Source organism: Cygnus olor, chromosome 2 (genome assembly GCF_009769625.2).
Source record: "Cygnus olor isolate bCygOlo1 chromosome 2, bCygOlo1.pri.v2, whole genome shotgun sequence".
Classification (NCBI taxonomy): domain Eukaryota; kingdom Metazoa; phylum Chordata; class Aves; order Anseriformes; family Anatidae; genus Cygnus; species Cygnus olor.
The window spans coordinates 144,293,296-144,313,052 of NC_049170.1; the positions used below are offsets into that span (position 1 = coordinate 144,293,296).

General features: G+C 33.4%; 1 protein-coding gene across 5 annotated transcripts in view; it reads right to left on the minus strand.

Moving 5' to 3' along the window:
* CSMD3 (CUB and Sushi multiple domains 3) overlaps positions 1-19,757 on the minus strand; it is a 710,416-nt gene that overhangs the window by 415,614 nt on the left and 275,045 nt on the right. For 4 of the 5 annotated variants that reach the window (XM_040546910.1, XM_040546914.1, XM_040546913.1 and 1 more), the window contains 2 exons: positions 13,910-13,987; positions 8,812-8,899 (listed from right to left, as the gene is read on the minus strand). In XM_040546910.1, coding sequence (XP_040402844.1) covers positions 8,812-8,899; positions 13,910-13,987 — 166 coding nt within the window. The remainder of the gene's footprint in view (positions 1-8,811; positions 8,900-13,909; positions 13,988-19,757) is intronic. The other variant, XM_040546915.1, reaches the window with a different exon arrangement.

The following is a 19,757-nucleotide window of genomic DNA, read 5'->3' on the forward strand; positions in this document are numbered from 1 at the left end:
TCACAAGAAGGTATCTGCTATGGAAAATCATGTTGACATAATCTGATCCCCTTTGATGATGCAAAAAGGAGCATCTGGGGAAAAAAAAAAAAATATATATATATATATATATATATTGACTTTAAATAACTTTGGACTGATTTAAAGAAGAAACACTGAGCAGGAAGTATTACATTTCCAGAACAAGTTGAACTGAAGATACCAAAACTGTAACTAGCAAGCCAGGTTAAAAATTCCAGCAAGTTGAAATGATTATGAAGATTTTACAAACCTAAAAGGTATTTTTATCACCTCCCCAAATATAAACAACACATTACAGTTCCCTTCACTTGTCCAAATCAGTTTTGATATTAAACTGATACTTGATAGTATATGACTGTAAGCATGCTAGACACATAAACCCATTTAAAACAGAAAATTTACAAACCCAGTAATGTGTGTGTTATGTGAGTGAGAACTAATAATGGCAGATAGATGGGCATATGATAAAACACAGATCTAGGAAAGAAAATGGAAGTGCCAGAGACTGGTTTCTATAGCAGATCAACTTAAAAAGATGAGAATATTAATAATCAAATAAACACTTGCTTTCTGAAAAGTCAAAAAAAAAAAAAAAAAGGACAGGAAAAAAAATCCTGCAGTAAATTTATGCTCAGTGTATAATTCTTCTGGACTTGCAGGAGTCTAAAGATGGCATCCATAAAGGCCAGCACATGGACTGTTGTGAGCTTGTTAAGAAAATGCCAAGAAAATAGGTCTCCAGGGAAGCATTAAAAGCCTAGACAAGATTAACATTTATGAATTTTTTCTGGCCTTATTTACCTATACACAAAGAAAAAACAAACAACAACAACAAAACATTAATCCCTTAAAAGTTGTCTGGTAGAAGAGATCCTTCTTGTTGTTTCTGTAAATTGTATTTTTCTCCAACAGCTTTCATTCCTGGCATGCAAGAATTCAGTTCAAAATCCATCTTTATCTAAAAAAAAGTTTGATAATTGAGTTTGACAGTACAGGAGGACAGTGTCACGCCCCAGGGTTCAGTAGATGAGGTAAATACAATGCAGATTCAAAAAAGGACATCCAGATTACCATGAAGAAATTATTAGTTCTAAGGCAAAATTAAGTAGATAGGCTTACATCTACATTCCTTTGATTTAGCTCTCTCAAGAACAGATAGTCATTGGTTTGATCTGGGGTCTGGTGTGGTGACTTAAAACTCTAAAGACATAGCAGTAATTTCAGGTTTTTTTTGTATACTTGTGGGGGGTTGGTTGGTTGTTTTTTTTTTTTTTTTTTTTTTTTTTTTTTTTTTTCACAGAATCACAGAATTGTTTTGTTTTTTAAAAGGAACCTGAAATAATTTGAGGAATTTGTTGTAGACCAAAAAGGGATTCCTGGCAGGATGAAACTGATGTATCTATCTGATGTGTCTATTGCATGTCTGGAAGTATTGCATGAAGACATGTGAGAGCCTGCTGGAATGTTAGAGAACTACAAATTACTGAGAGAGAAAAAAAAAACAGATCGTGCAAGCTCTTTTTTGGAGACTTGTCCCTTGGCTGCATGCAGGTATTGTTTTACAGGTACAGGTATTACCCCTTAACTGCATACAGGTATTGTTTTAGAGGAAGCTTTCTTAGTAGTCTAAAACAGAGAGAGAGAACAAATAACCAAAAATAGTGGGCACAATTAAGGGCAGTTTCGTGCCCTGGCTTACATTTGATCCAAATTGCTTGCCAGACCAAACCTCTTTAAAGTGTGTGTAAAGCTTGTAAATCTGAAGAGAACTGAAGTGTGATAAAGCTGTGGAGTTGTTCATCATTATACAATACAGACATGCACTGCTAAAATAAGAAAAAATATCAAAAATAGCAGAAAAATCTTCAACAAGTTTCAAAAGTAGATTATATCTATCTGTCCAAAAAAAAAAAAAAAAAGACCTGCCTCAAGATGCAGCCAATGAACTAAGAGGTTTACATGTAATTAGAAATTATATTCAGAAATTATGAACACAAATCAACGATACTGGGCCAAACTTTGTTGATCTAGTCCAGTATTGCTGACTCTGACAGGGATGATAAGTGAAGTGCATGCTTAGAGAAAAAGACAAACATATATAGTTCATCTTCTGATCACTACCATATGAGCTTCTGTTGGTACATTAGTCACAAAAGGAAGTTCATGTACCGTGCGGATCCTTTAACAAATTGGTGAGGAAACCCTGTGATGTTGGAATATAATGTGGAAATGGCAGAAGTACTCAATGCCTTTTTTGAAGCACTGTCACAATTTGGAAAGAGGAGAGACATACAATAATGGGGAATGTCAGGTAAAAGAAGATGGATATATTCAAAAACATAGGGCCGGATAGTTTTCACCACAGGATGCTAAAAAAGCTGGTTGATGCTATGAAAGGTTGGTATCATCTATGAAAACTCATGGTGATGAAGACAAGTTGTTGTTGGCTGCAGAAAGGCTAACACCACATGAATTTTTAACAAAGGCAAGGAGAAGCTAGGAACTTCATCTCAATCCCTGGAAAGTGTGTATTTTCTAGGAAAGCAGGCAATCAGGAGCAGTTACACAGAATTACCAGAGGTTAATCATACTTGATCAACTTGACTGTCTTCTATGGCAAAATGACTGGCTACGTAGACTGGAGAAAAGTGATAGATGTAATAGTGCTCAGCCACAGCAAGGCTTTTAACACTATCTCTCACAGCATTATCTTTTGGAAGCTGAGGAAGTCTGCACTGAATAGATAGACTGAAAATTGGGCTGGCAACTGTGCTCCAAGGATGGGAATAAATGGCTTCACATTCAGTTGGCCACCATTACGGGCCACCACCAGCTTATTACTGGTGATTACAGTAAGCATAAGCTTAGTGGGAATTCAATATGGGGTCTTACACTGTTCACTATTTTCATCTTCAACCTTGATGGTGAGTCAGAATTAACCCACAGCAAATTTATGGATGGTACTAAACTAGGAAAAGAAGCTGACACTGAATGATAGAGATGCAGAGATTCAAACAAGAGACACTTTGACAAATGTGAGCATTGGACCAGCAGAAAACTCATGAAATGAACAAGGAGCGGTAAAAATGTCTGCGCCGTTTATCAGTAATGTGTTTTCATCCTGAATAAAACAAACTACATACTCAACTACATTAGACAAAGTGGTGGCAGCAGATCAAGTGAAATTATTACTTAGGTGGTGAGACTGCCTCTGCAATATTAAGCCAGGTATCTGGCCTTCCATTTCAGAAGGGTTATTGATAAAAACTCCAAAGGTGTCAGAGGAGTTAACTGTAGGTCTAGAGCACCTACAGTGAAAAGTTTAGGCAACTTGGCTTAATTAGTCTGAAAAAGAGGAAGCTAAGCTGTCTGCTAACAGCAGACCATAATTACTTCAAGAACATTTACAAAGATGATGAAGCCAAACTTATTTTAATGTGGCAGAGAATAGTCAGTTTGGGAGATTCAGGTGCTACATTACAGGAAACCAGGAAAGCAGGTCAGAACTGGAACAGTTTACCCAGACTGTTGTGAAATCTCCATTCTTGGGAGTTTTCAGGACTGGTTAAACAAAGCCACAGATGATCTGATTTAGTGTTGGCATCAGTCCTGCTTTAGGCAGGAGGTTGGAGTAGATGCCCTCTCGAGGACACATACAATCAATATTTCATTCAAGCTGTTCAATTTAGTTTGAACCCTCATAAACCTTTGGCATCTATGAGATATTGTTCCTACTTAAAAAATGCATACTTGACCCGTGTCTCTCAGCAACCTTATCTGAAAATTTATATTTATAACAGAACAAAAGAAGATTGATATTAAAAAAATAATAATTTTCATGAGGAAAAGGTATAGTAAAATACTATAGCATACTATAAAAGTATAGCAAAATAGTATAGCAAAAAAAGTTTTGCACATAGCAAAAAAAAAATTAAAAAAATAGAAAGCTATATGAATTTGAAAAAAACACTCCCATTTCATATCTATTTTTTGAAGACTCTTTAGAGAAGACAAACTAAATGCAGTAAGGAAAAGCCTAAATTGAAGGTATAGAAGCTGTAAAGGAAGCATGTGAAAGAGAATCTTTAAAATTTTGAACTGCATATGAAGTTCCCATTGAATGTTATTATTGGCAAAGCTGGCATTTGTGTAGAAAAACTACTAATTTTAGATTATTTTTCCATTATTTGGTATATTCTTTATTATTGAACAAAAAACAATTATGCGAGGATTCAAAACCTCAAGCTCAGCTGTAGCAAGAAATGATATATATTCTGGGTTTTGAATTTAGATTTTTCATGTAAATTTTGTTTGGTTTTATTATCTGGGTGATTTATAACAGACATTGTAGAACATGGTGTTGAGCAAGGTGTAATGAAGACCAAATATCTTGCAAAGTCAGATCTTATTCAGCAGAAGTTGTAGGCTGTATCGTGGCAGAAACCCTACAATCCTGAGTGTGTGGCTGCTTACAGACCTCCAAGGTGCTCTACCTGGTAAGAGCAGCCTGTTTGTAATAATCTTTTGACTTACCAAATGCAATAAGAAGAAACTAATTGGCACAGACAAGAACTGTCTTGAATATAAACTTCATTTACTTCCTTCTATCAACAGAATCTGTATTTTTAAGACCACACTAGCATCTTAGTGGCTAACAGCATTCACTGGGCTGTTGTGATCCACGTTTGATTTGAATCTCATCTTTAAATACCTAACTGGACTATACTACAGAGGTAGTAGGTAGGTTCATTGATTCATTTCATGAAGCCAGAACTTTGGGATGTTATAGAGGTACATGTTTGCTCTATAATAAAATACCTGCCCAACTACAATTCACTTTGGCTATGTTTATTCCACTATAGAGAAGAAAACAAAAAAACATCCAAACAAATTAAAAACAAACAAAAATAAGACCAAGTGAAATGTATTACATCTTAATCTATTATATCTTTCTTAGATTTTCCAATAGTGGCATTGATTCTAAAATTTGTTACTCATGGGAAAAATGTTTATTTTACTGAATGACAGGTAACATAAAAGCAGTGACTGGAAATTCCAGCAGAATGAACACTTCTACAACTATATTTCTAAGCAATGTCTAGGACAAGGAAGAGAGGGAAAAAAATTAAATTTTCTTTTTGAGGCAAAATATATTTTTTTTCAGTACAGAAAATGCTGGTAGCTATTAGCAAGTCTCATTGTCTTCTTTTTTTATTTTATTTTATTTTATTTTATTTTAGAAGTCCTGTAGATGCTCAAAGAGCCATCTAGTATCAGAAACGAACTTTTTAAATTTAAAACTTTACTAAAATATAGCCATGGGGATTTTCACGTTAGAAGAAAAAAAAAATCAAAAGGGTGAACATGGAATGTTAGGTCCCAAAGGACGTCATGAAATGCTGCAGCTTTGTCTTCGAGCTTGCATTACATTTCCAAGTCTGTAAGAACATGTGAATGTGCTGAGAAGGCAAACAGTGTTTTTAATCAGAATAAGTGTGAAATTGCACTAAAATCCTTCCAAATCTATACCTTCACATTTGAAGAAAGCTAAAGAGAAGTGAGATAAGTGACATATTTCTAACATTCACTAGTCCTGTTCTTTACAAGTACAAATTTCACCATTCACATTCATAAGACGTTTAACAAGCCTTAGATAAGAAATAACTATATTTATCTCTAATACATGTAAGATCATAGAATCATGGAATCATTAAGGTTGGAAAAGACCTCCAAGATTATCTGGTCTGATCAACCCCCTACCACCAATATCACCCACTAAACCATGTCCCTAAGCACCACATCCAACCTTTCTTTAAACATCCCCAGGGACTGTGACTCCACCTCCTCCCTGGGAACCCATTCCAATGCCTAACTAATATGAATACAACTAAGGGAGTTAATTGTTCGCTTTTTCAGGGCTTGTCAACTACTTTTCTTTTGAAATAAAATTTTGAAAGAAAACTAGTCCTTTCTGGGTTGTTTCTAAGAGCTACACTCAGAATAGACCTGTTTATTAAGAAGATGCTTCACTAGATTGAATTTGTTTTGAGAGGACTATCCAGACCAGACTGAACTAAGGAAATTCAAATTTCTGGGTGAAAAGAATCAATTCCAGGACAACTTTAGAGCATTAGTTTGGTGTGTCAGTGAAGCCACTGGGAGATTGTACTTTCAGAAACTATCACTGCTCTTTTAGATTTAGCAAGTTAGAGAAATCAGGAAGCATCGAGTCTACCTTTAAAATCAACAGCATTTTAGACTGTTCCTATAATCTTCCCTAAACAGAAGATAATCATTTACTTTTTTTTTTTTTTTTTCTTACAAAAAATAAAAAAGTTTGGTCTGAAATATGATGAAAACATATTATTTGGTTGAAGTTGGGAAATACCTTCAGTAAAGTGAATATCCCTGCTCACCAGTATCATAAGACCAAGAGTATAATAATGCATCCATTACACCTTCTGTTTCTTTCATTAAAAAATAAATAAATAAATAAACTTATTTACCTTTTCTGTTCCCCCAAAATGTAATTAAATTGAACACATTCTTTTCACTTTTTTTTTTTTTTCACTTCCAGTGGACATTGTATGTGTAAGCCAATTTCTTTCAGTTACATACATTTGAAATGTCCTGGTTATTAATTTTTTCTATTATGATGGCATTGGATTTATCCTTCTGTTATGCATATAAACATTAAGTAGCACATCCATTGGAGTTGATAGTAAAGCTGATTCCTCACAGATAACTTGGGAACTTTTTCTCAAAATGAAAAACAAACAAAAAAACAAACAAACAAACATAGTGAGAAATTAGAAAAAAAATGATGTTTTTATTTTTTATGTTATATACCTTGTATTCTGTTGTTAGATAGTTTGAACACCTTCTCCTTTCACTTTTCTTATAAATTCGTTTGAAACAGGAAAATTTGACAGTCACATCAACACAGTGTGTAGTGGGGGGAAAAAAAAAAAAAAGAAAAAAAAAAAGTTAAATTATCTCCTAACAGTTTGGCCTAAAGAGAAAAATGAGGGCAAGATGATCACCATCTCTCCTTTGAGGTACACAAAAAGTACTTCACAAAAAAAAAAAATAAAATAGAATTTCATGCAGGTAGGCCTTTAAGTGGTCAATTGTAGAAACAAAATAGGAAAAGACTTCCAGATTCTTTGTCAAAGACTTTCTCTCCCAAGCCATATCTCTGATGTTAAAATAAGAAATACTGACCAAAGTAATGATTCTAGAAAGCATGGCAGTTAAGAAATACAGTTCATTTATTTTTATTTCTTTGAAAATATTGAGAAATCATTTTTTGTCAGGTAATGCCAGAAATGACATTTCATGTAAAATTACTTATAAAGCTTTCTCTGATGCATGCTGAGCTTTTTCTGTTCTCAAAACTAGAGAACAAGAGGGACCATAATAACTGACTGCCAGCTAGCACATTCACTTGGGATGTCATTGTCAACTCTATATTCAGCTTGATTGCAGGGAGAAAAGTAAAAACAAAACAGATTAAAAAAAAAAAAAAAAGTACAAGTTACGTAAAAGAATGAAGTAACACAAATTTTTTAAAATTTTTGGTCATCTACCAGATTCCTCTAACACTTCAAGCGTTAGGAACTGTCCTGTATTACATGGAAAATACATCTTTAGAACAAAACTGAATGTAATAAAACCAATTAATTTTAAAATGATAAATCTCCTTCCTCGTTATTTATTTCTTTTCTCTTTCCCCACTTAGCTGTTTGGGATTTATAAAAATGAGAGAAATGTCAAATTAATACATAACATAAAGCAAGAACATAGGCCAAAATTCATTCTCGTAATACAGTACAAAATTTGTTTATTATTAAGTATAGAATATGTATGTTTAATCCTTTTTAGTGTATGATGAGACCAAAACCTTGCCACATAAACCCACCACAATGTTCAACAATCAAATTGAAACAAAGCCAAATATAAAAGAAAATTATTTGGAAACTTAGATAGCTAAGAGATTAAAATTAATTCAAAACATAAAATAGATCACTGGCCGTGTATGATTCTTTGATTCTTTGGAGCCTTTTTAGAAATGTTCTATAAAGCCAGTGAGGAATGAAATGTAAAGCATTTGCTAGAAACAAAATACAGTTCTATGACACAGTTCTGACTTTTATTTTTATAGTACTATTATTCACTATTGATTTGGCATGCAACAAAATTATTAAAAGACCTAGTCTGTATTAGAAATGCTACACCATTCTGAGGACTACTATGGAATTTAATACACCTGCATGTATCAAACTTTTGGGTTCATGAAAAATATACTGCAGAAAATACAATATTGTCCATTAGATTCTTAGAAATATTTGTATAATAATATCTGAAACATCTTCTGCAAGTCTTTATTGTGGTTATGTGTGTGTGTGTGTTGCATTCTTTTTTTTTTTTTTCAACATCCCCTCATGTCCTTCACAAAGACCTCCAGTTACATGTGTATGGTCAGTATTTGTAGAACACAGTATTTACATGAGAAAATTATTTTAAATTACCTTCAATAGTTTTTTTCCCAGATCATGAGATGATATGCAGTATCACTTGTACACATATGTACAAGTACATTATGTATTTTATGTTCTTTGCATACAAAGTTTATATTGCACCACGTAATTTCATGTAGAATTCCATTTCAGTTTTTACTGAAAAGTTTAGTTTTGAAAGAACAGCTCAACAACAAAAATGAATTTTCCAAGTGATTTTCAGGAAGTTAAGTATTAGAAAAATGATACAATGGTGGGGTTTATATTTTACCTAAAGTCTGAGCCTATCCGTTTTCCATTCTCAGGTTCTCCGGGATCTGGACACAAATTGGATGCCTGTTTAATACCTCCCTCATTTACTGCAAAACAAAACAAAACAAAAAAACAAACAAACAAAATAATACTGGTTTTAGGAAATGCATATTTAAGCAATTAACAAACATGAAAAAGTATATCTATACCTTTTATCATTTAAAACAGATTTTCTACAGAATACGAACATCTACATAATATCTAGTTTCCGTACATAACATTCCTCTCTATATTAAGCAACGCACGTATTTCTGTATGTTTAAAAATAATAATAACATGGGTTTTCTATAAGTTGTACTAATCAGCTATTTTGTTTGCTTGTAATATTACTGAACCCATATGTAAATATTACTGCTATTCCTTTATAAACATTCACATTTAAAAGAGTGAATCAAGGCTGTAAGATTTTACTCTGAACATAGTCTAATAAATGTCATCTCCACTGAGAGCTGACCTTTTCTCCTTGAACTTGAATGGGTAGGCTCATGCTGACAGAATCATCCTTAATCAGTATTAAAAATGCAGATACCCCCAGAATGCCAGTTTGATTTGCATACATTTATCTTACAATAAACTAAAACTGATCTTCAGTGAGAAATTTCCTGTGAATCTTTCGGTATGTTTTTCCAGAAATTTGTATGTAGCAATTTACCCCCTCTTCACTCAACTCCCTCTTCATTTGTTTTTGTTTTGTGTTTTGCTTTTTGCTTTTTTTGTTTTGGTTTTGGTTTAACACATCATGCACTATCCCATAATTTCTATAGATTTGTAAAGTATATATTGCAAAAATAATTTTCAGGCCAAAATAATTCTATTCTTCAAAAAGTAGCATAGATTAGTCTGTTGTTATTTGGTAAAATCATGACCCAATAGAAGAGTATTCTTTTCAAAAATTCAAGTTGACAAGAAACCAAGGGATTTATACTAAGAGATTGCCTGTTGCTTTTATCTCTGTTTCTGGGGAATTACTCCAATGGATTTGCAATATTAGTTTGTAGGTATCATAACTTTCCTTATAAGAAAAGGTTTGCATAACTAGGCTTATCACATTTTATATTGTAAAAAATGTAGTTTCTAACTATACTTCTAAAGGCTGTGCATTAAACCACAGCTTTTCATGATGGCCAGTAACGTTCAGAAATATCTGGGGGCCTTCCCTTCCCTGAAATTTGTTGTCTTACATATACACAAATGGAAGAATTGGCTCAACACCTCAGAGGAAGGCAAAGGCCAAATAAAAATGTTGTAGAGGATTGAAAGGAAAATGTGTCAAGTTAGCACACTTCTCTAGTCATAAAAACTATCAAGCTCAGTCCTTGTCAGCTGGGATCACAGACCTCTGCCCCAGCAGAGCTCTACCAAATTGGTTCTAATAGCAAACAAATGCAACCCCTGTTCATCTGCATCACTACGCTCAGGGAACTTTGGACTAGGAGGGCTCTTCCTCAGAGCCATATTGCTTTCCATCGTTTCCCTCCCCCAGTATTGTAAATAAAAGCATGTACATAAAAACAAGTCCTCGCTACTGTTGGAATGCATATATTTCTAGCAATTGTATATTGTATATATAAAAATTGTATGTAATCTAATGATTCCATAAACTGCATTCCACAAATTCATCTAGGAGGAACTTGCTGGACAAATATTTCAAATGAATTATCTTTGAAATATCTGCATTCATTTAAACAGTTTCAAAGCCTGAGAAATTCAGAAACATCACAATTAGCCAGTAAATATAGACAGAACCTTAAAACTTGAGGTAGACAGAATTCACTGAGCAATTTTCCACAATGCAGCAAGGTAGAGGAATTATGCCTGACAATAAATAGGGAAAAAGATACATTCTTGGTTTTGTGACTGTCAGTTAACTATTCTAACATTAAACATATGTTAAATATATAGCCAGAAACTTACTCATGATGCTGGATAATAATAATAAAGATTTTATTATTTTTTTAATTGCTGTTTTGGGACTATATCATAGCACACAGAATATTTTTTTTACTATTAACAAAATAAAACTACCATATTAAACAACTATTTATGTTTATCATTATTCAGGTTCTAATATTTAAAGTAGTTTTATTTTTATACACTGCATTTCCCTTTCTCAGGTAACACAGTGAATATAAATGTTAAAAAAAAAAAAATCTATTGGATTTTACAGCACAAGAATTATTATATTCTACAATTTCTACCAAAAATGGCAACTTGAGAAATCATACTGTTTTCTGACATCTTTAATATAAAGGTCTATTCTTTAAAATACTCTATGAAATTGATTTTAAAAATATAACTTATCTATTTATTAATATTCTTAAAAACCTGAAGGGTTATTTAAAGAAAATCAATAAAATACTTAAGGTAAAAAAAATAAAACAACATTTATGACAGTAGTAATCCAGAAGAGATTTCTATGTAGAAGTTATAAAAATGATTTATCCACCACATTTGGTCCCAAATCAGTAATGCATTTAAGCCCAAATGCAAATCCATTCTGATTTCTGTTCAGTACTTTACCAAAAATATGTACAACTTAAATTTTGAAAGTTTGTATTCAAGTTAATGTTTCCAGACATAATGCTTGATTTTTCAGTCTACTGGAATCCACTTCTCATATAGTTCCCCATCTCTCTACATCTCTATCTATCTGTCTATATATCTACCTACCTATCTATGTATTTACACTCCAGATATTCATGTGAGAGTTAGCAGTGATAGGGTTTCCTTTCGTAAGTTAAAGGCAGAAAAGCATTCATTCGTGGTCTGATCATGAAACTGAGAGCAAGAAATCTCAGAGTTCTAATGTAGATTGAATTAGATGGAACTTTTCTATGTTTTTAACATATATATATATCAACGCTTGCAAAATGAAATTGATGCATACTTGTTTCAAAATATATCATTATATCAGAAATTACCATTCTGGCTTTAATATGTGCAAATCAACTATGTTGATGTCATGCTTTTGTTCTCACAGAGTAAACCTGAAAACAATAAGCATTTCAACTAAGCATGTGCATAAATGTTTGCAGGATTAGGGACTATCTTTTAAAAATAATTTCTAAATGAAGAGAATTACATTGTATGTTAGATAACTGGTACATTAAAAAAATAGGAAAAGACATACACATGCGAAATGTTAGATGATTTCTAAAGACTTTTATAATACAAGGCCTATTGTAAAATAGGTATTCAATTATATGTATCTTATTTCCACTAACAGCTGAATGACCATCATCTTTTTTTTTTTAAAGACCCTACCTTTCACTGTAATGCAAATAGAGATCCAGCTGAGGTCACACTGGGAATTTTGTTTAAATCAACAGCTAAATACATAGGCTTTTCATGAAGTGCTTTCTCTTCAGTTTCACCAACTACAGTGACTAGCTAACCAAATGATAGATTACAATATAAAATCTAAGTTATCTTTTTATGACCAGATTATGACCAGTACAAATCAACAAGGTTTTCACCTTTGCTTATTATTGATTCATGTAGGTAATCTACTCTGTAACAAATAAACCAAGATACAGAAGTTTTCAGTTTTACATAGACTATCATAACATATTAAATGATATAAAGGTTATTTAAAATATTTATAGATAACTTTAATAATTAATTTCATAACGATGACTTAAATATCACAAGTGTCTGGTACTTTACTATAAATATGCAATCCTTATTAATTCTTATATAATGGAATAGTTAATGATTTGTATAAAACAAATATATAGAGAAACAATCTGTTTTATCAGCCATTTTACTACTTTTCTAATTTGTAACTATGAAAGCACAAATGGACTCTGTCAGGAAGAGACCTTAATGATATAAACACTATTTATTTTGCTGTTATTTCTTGTTGTGTAATCACACTACTTTGCAGTCACACGATATATGTAAAAAGAACACATTTTTAAATATCTCGATACATTAGTTTTAAATAAAACAGAAATGTCTTTCAGAACTATTTAGATGATGCAGTTTACAGAAAAGCTGAATGTGGCAATAAGCTACATTATAAAACTGAACAGAAGTATATTTTGTTTTATTTTTATTTTTCTAACTTAAGAAAAGCTCTTGGTGCTTGAAGACACCTTTATATATATAAAAAAGTCTAACATATTGACAGTTTAAAATCCAAAACTGAAAAATGCTTTAAAAATATGCCAATGTGCCCCTACTAAATCTTGGACTCTGAATCAATCACGAACACCTTGGAAAAATGTGCCCAACGTAAGGAGCCTCAAAAGTAAGTCCTTCCTCTCCTGTGAAGAATAATGACATATAGTATAAGCAGATATATGCTAAAGCATTTAGTCCATCCTTACTTTAACCGATTACTTAATTTAAAACATGGTTCTAGTCCAAAAAGGAGTTCTATAAAAATGGCACCTTCTTTTGAAAAAAAAAATGTATCCACTTTCAAGTAATTGTATGTAAAATCTTAGCTGTTTAATTTATGTCAGAAATGTTTTCCTACTCCTTATGAGTTAATCAGGACTCAGTCCTATAAGATGCTGAGCACTTTCAGTTTCTACTTTCTTTAATTACAATTGAAGGCACTAAGCATCTCCAGAATTTTTAAACTTACAGGTAGTTAATCAGTTCAAAATGTCAAAGTTAATGAAGAAAAAGAGATTTCAGGAAGTGAACTCATGGGTATTGCTTGAAAAAAATATTTGGTTGTGTTTGTAAATGAGGATGGGCTTGCATAGCCTTTTCCTACTAGTACAAGTTTTCAATTAAAATAACATATCTCCTGTTCCCAGCTAATATTTCAGCTGACACCTGGGAGGCTGACTATTTATTTCTTTATAAAAACTTTAATTTTAATGTGAAATTACTGAGAAAATAACATCATTCCACAACGCCAGATTTATAGAAAGTCTGCCTTTAGAGTAGAACCATATTTAAAACTTCACCATGCAGACTGGAGGAACAGATTTAAGTTAGTTATACTTTTAGAAATACATAAACAATTTCAAAAACACACAAACACAGCACAAAGTTCACTCTTGCACTAGAAAAAAGTAACAAAAAAGGAGTACACTCACAGATAGAAAACTTGTTGCTGTTGTCTTTCCCTGGAAACAATTTAAATCCTCTAGATTTAAAATCTATGGCCTTTTTCACTAGTTAAAAACAAACAAACAAACAAACAAACAAAAACACGTATCAGGCAATACAGTCTAAAATATTTCATTTCATTTGACAAATTTAATCATGAAACTATATACAAATTAGAGTACCAGCTACCTAGCAAGCTCATATTTTGTACCTGTTGTGGAAAACAATTTACTAAAACAAGTTGGAGACCAATTTGTGTGCCTGACAAAGGACATAAGTAAAATTTGTAACTAATTATTTCTTCTGCATAACTGAGAATAAAATGATGGCCAAAAGTATTTACTTCCATGCACCATAATCAGTGTAAAACATTGTCACACATTTATGGAACCTGGGAAATAAAAAAATGGTAGATATTTTGCTTGAAAACTCGACTCTTATCTGGTGTTTCTGCTGTATAAAGAAACACTAGTACTTATCTCCTTGACATCAAAAATAAAATAAAATAAACAAATAAAATAAAGAATACTATCATATCTGCCAAAAGAAGTCAGCAACCTTTAAAAATAAAGAAACTGAAATTTTTGAAATAGCTGAATTTGTTTTTCTGTAGGTTTTGTAGTTTTTTTTCTTTCTTTCTTTTTTTTCCAGTGACTGACTATTTAAGAGGAAACAGTGTCATCCACAACATCTTATTGAAGGCACACTAGAATCAAAATATTTTCCCAAATCTGAATTCTATCAGTGTCCAAGCAATACAGGATTTATACTACTTTCTGCATATATTCTGAAAGGTTTAGCTAGCAGTGGAAATAACATATTTTTGTCAACATATTTGCCTGTTACCTCACAGTTCAAAAAATACATTAAAAATCAAGTTTACATTTGGTAAAAAAAGACAAGACAAAGAAACACTGTTACAGCTCACAAAAAAATCCTTCTAAAAGTAGCATACATTCTCAAGATCTACAGACACTCAGATCAACACCCCATGCTGAAGTGTCTCCACTAGTTCTCTTCAAATCTACCTTAACTATGTCCCTAGCTTTAGTACCAAAAAATAATTTTTATTCAGGAAATATATAATTTTATTATCTGTGTTAAATTATTTTTCACATAAAAACAGAAACCTTTTATTAATAGGAAAAAAAATAATTAAACATACCAGGCTAAGGTACTTTTTTAACTAAAGAGAATTGGATATAAAAACTGAAATAGAGTTTGCTGTTCTAATGTTGGTTCTGCAGCTGCTTCTTTCTCCACTTGAAAATCCTTATTTTCAAAGTGTGATATGGAAGGTAGCTTTCTCTCACCTCACCCCGACTCGCCACCAGCTGAACTATATGTGTAAAAGCCTATGTTTTGGACTGTCTTTGTGGTAAAGGCAGTTAATCGAGGCAAAACATGTGGCCTTAATGTATTTTTGAAACAACAAAAAAAAAGCTAATAAAAAGAGAGTAAAACTGAAACAGATATAAAAATTTAAGAGAGAGTAAAACAAAACCAGAGACTTAAACTTGATTCTTTCACTCAAGTGCTGTTTTCTCCAATACACTTTGCCAGTGAATAATGAACCCTATATAAAAGTGGACCTAATTAAAAATAATAAGAATAATTTAAATTTAATGTACAGGTTAATATTAGGTACATTATAATCAAGTGCCTTCATAGACTACATATATTTACAAGCTATATGGAAGAGGAAGTTTTATGTTGACTACTAGGAAATAATGCTGTGGAATACAGAGATAAAAGGAATTAGGTCTGAGGGAAGTTAACCCCAGAAGATGGACATTATTCTGTCAAAGAATTATTCTGCACCTGTCAAATTATTATAGGAAATAAGCGAATAGTAATAAAACTCCTTACATGAAGCAAAAATACCAAAGTAGCAAAATACTATTAATATTATTAAGTAACAGTAATCATTACCATGCACAAGAGCAGAAAACAAAACGAAAAAAGAACAAAACAAAAAAACAAACAACAAAAAAAAAAAACACTTTATAGCATAGTTGAGAAGTCATGATAAATATTTTTACACTTCCAGCAGAAGAAACTATACTTTCTTCTAAGTAAATGAAGGTTTTTATTTCAAGATGTAAAACGCAAATTTCTTTGTGCATCATCATAATGTAACCTATACACATTCCCAATGGTTCTGGGAAGTATGTTATTTGCAGGAGTAGAATGTATCTGTTATCAGAAAATGCGACTATTATTATTTTAAATAATTGAAGCCTTAAGCAATGCTATAGTCAGTGGAAGTCACGGACATAACTGTACCTTCAAACAGCAAAGCCATACTGAAATAACAACAATCACAGAATCAGGGAATCACAGAATCACACAGAAGTTGAGGTTGGAAGGGAACTCTGGAGATCATCTAGTCCAACATCCCTATTCAAGCCGGGACACCTAGAGCACACTACCCAAGATTGTGTCCAGGTGACTTTTGAACATCTCCAGGGAAGGAGACTCCACAGCCTCTCTGGGCAAACTGTTCCAGTACTCAGTCAACTTCACAGTAAAGACTTTCTTCCTCATGTTCAAGCAGATCTTCCTGTGTCTCATTTTGTGCCTGTCATCTTATTGCTGGGCACAACAGAGAAGAGTCTGGCCCCATCCTCCTGACACCCTGCGTTCAGATACTTATACTCATTGATAAGATTCCCCGAGCCTTCTCTTTTCCAGGCTGAACAGTTTCAACTCCCTCAGCTTTTGCTCATATGGGATATGTCCCAGGCCCTTTATCATTTTAGTAGCCTTTTGCTGGATTTTTGTATACTGGGGAGCCCAGAACAGGACACAACACATCAGGGCTGAGTACAGAGGGAGGATTACCTGCTGGCAATGCTTTTCCTAAAGCACCCCAGAATAGCATCGGCCTTCATGGCCACAAGGGCACATTGCTGGCTTATGGGCAACTTGTTGTCCACCAGGATCCCCAGGTCCTTCTCTGCATGCTCTCACATAACGTTGAGAGTTTTTTAAGATGCTCTTTGTACATAAATATGAATCTAGGAGTATAGCTGTAAGCTTCTTTAGGCCTTTGAGCATCAATGTAAAATAACTCATGGATCAGACAACATGCCTGGTATTCTTGTAACACTAAAGTAAAATGGGAGTGGGCTTGAATGTATGATCTCAGGTGCTGGGATGGGTTCTAGTTCTAGTACTAGGGAGATGTGTGTCCTTTATTTTCAGAAATCATCATACCAACATGACAAAGACATAAGACCTTTTCTTTGCTTCTTTTTAACCTCAGTCCTCAAATGGCATATCCACAGTTTATGTACACGAGAAACAGCGTTTACAATATTTAAGATGGAACTGTAAAATAGACATGAGGTTCAACAAGACCAGGCAGAAGGTGCTGTCAAGGCAACCCAAACATCAATAAAGACTGAGGGATGAATGAAGGGAGAGCAGCCCTATGGAGAAGAACTTAGGAGCAGTGCTGGATGAAAAACTCATCATGAGCTGGCAATGTGTGCTTGAAGCACATAAAGCCAACCATACCCTAGGCTGCATCAAAAGAAGTGTGGCCGGCATGTCAAGGGAGGTGATTCCCTGCCTCTGCTCTGCTCTAATGAGGCCCTACCTGGAGTACTGCATTCAGCTGTGAGGCCCCTAGCACAAGAGATACATGAGCCTTTTGGAGGGGGTCCAGAGACCATGAAAATGATCAGAGGGCTGGAATACCTCTTGTAGGGTATGGAGGCTGAGGGAGCTGGGATTGTTCAGCCTGGAGAAGAAAAACTCCGGGGAGACCTTATAGTAGCTTTCCAGTACTTAAATGGGGCCTACAAGAAAGACGGGGAGAGACTCTTTATCAGGGACTTTAGTGATGGGGCAAGGGGTAATGGCTTTAAACTAAAAGAGGGCAGGTTTAGATTAGATATAAGGAAGAAATCATTCACCATGAGAGTGGTGAGGCACTGGAACTAGTTGCCTAGAGAAGCTGAGGGCGTCCCATCCCTGGAAGTGTTCAAGATCAGGTTGGCTGGGGCTTTGAGCAACCTGATTTAGTGGAAGGTGTCCCTGCCTACGTTAGGGGGGTTGGAATTAGGTGATCTTTGAGGTTCCTTCCAACACAAACCATTCTATGATTTTATAACTATTTGCAACACCTTGCTATGGCTATTAAATACTACAAGGAAAGCAAGCAACTCAAGAACTCTGAATGTTCTTTACAGTAAAAGAGGTGAAACATACTTTTATTTTATTTATCTATTTATTTATTTAATGCTGATTTATTGAACAGTACTTTAGTAATACAGTGTGAAGGAGCAGCTATAAGAATTTATCTTGTACAAACATGCACAGTGACTAAAATATGTGTCAGGCTGCATATGCATATCCATACATACAACCTAGAAACATACATACAATATATAGACTATGTAATTTTATCTAAAGCTACAGGATCCAGCTGTTTCTGCAAATACAAAAGATCAAACTGAAGACTTTATTGAGGAAGGAAGGATATAAACAGTTCTAAAATGAAAGACGTCTGCATGGGAGATGAAGTTTTGCATGCCAGATGGGTGATATGAGATTCTGGTAATAGAGCAGTCACATGTACATAGCAGTCAATTGATATATAAACTGAAAGAGGTTCAGAATAATTTTGTTGAAGTCTTTGTCCTAAATAGCCTCTTATGCAAGATAAAGAAGTTTCAGGTACTTTTAGGCAGTGTTTTAGACACACTGAAAAAAACAAAAGTCTTTTTTTTTTTCCTTTTGTAGAAAAGTTATATATAACTGTATATTTATTCATATTCCATGGCTTGCTGGTTTTTACGTTTTTCTACGGTAAGCAACTCAAAGGATGAAAACTCCTCAGAACTTCTGAGCTACACATTTTGATTAGATCCTTGAGATTTTAGAATAGAAACCACATGCCTATTTTCTACAAACACTGTCTCAGAAAATGAAAACAAACAAACAACAACAACAAAAACACTGATTTCCCAGTTTATTTTTGTCTTTCTATACCATATTTTTCCTAACTGCAGTATGGATGTGTTGAAAAGGATGGAGATCTTTGGAATACTGCCTAAACATCAGAAACAAACAAAATGTTCCATATGCTTAAGAACACTCTCCATGATTTAACAGAACATGTTGCTCTTGACAGAGAAACAACAAAAAACAACATGCTTCTGAGGAAGCTGTTTTATATTTATTTTAGTTAATCAGTACGAGAATCAAGAATTGCAAAGTATTTGTTATTTCTTAATACAGGTTGAATGAAATGACTAATGGGAATCAGGATGTAGAAAACAGGGAAAAAACTACTGATACATTAGGTTTCCATTTAAGCTTCAATAAATTAAATTCCAGATGTCAAAATGGCAACTTAAATGTAAGTGTTGAGTTAAACATAAAGCAAAACAGACAAGAAAGGATTCAAGTAATGTTTTGAGACCCAGCTACCAGCTGACTCCATGTTTTTTTCCCTTAATATCTGCATCCAAATTTTTACTTCAAAGGCAGATATATTTTCAAGTATATCTGAAAGAATCGCTGTGTTATGAAGGTACACAGTCTTTCAAAATATTCTAAGACATAGGTCTTAATTCTGTATTCATAATTTAAAAAAAAAAAATAAAAAAAGGAAACAATACCTTAATACTGCCATTTTACACATTTGTTGATTATACTTTTGATGAATACATATGCAGAAAAATAGGCAAAAGGTTGACCAATAGATTGGTCTCAATTTTCTCTTTGATGTAGATATTTGTCTTAGTAGGTCAACAGCTTTTGGAATTCCTTGTTACTTATCACAGAGATCAAAAATCAAGCCAAGATTTTTACCCATGATTA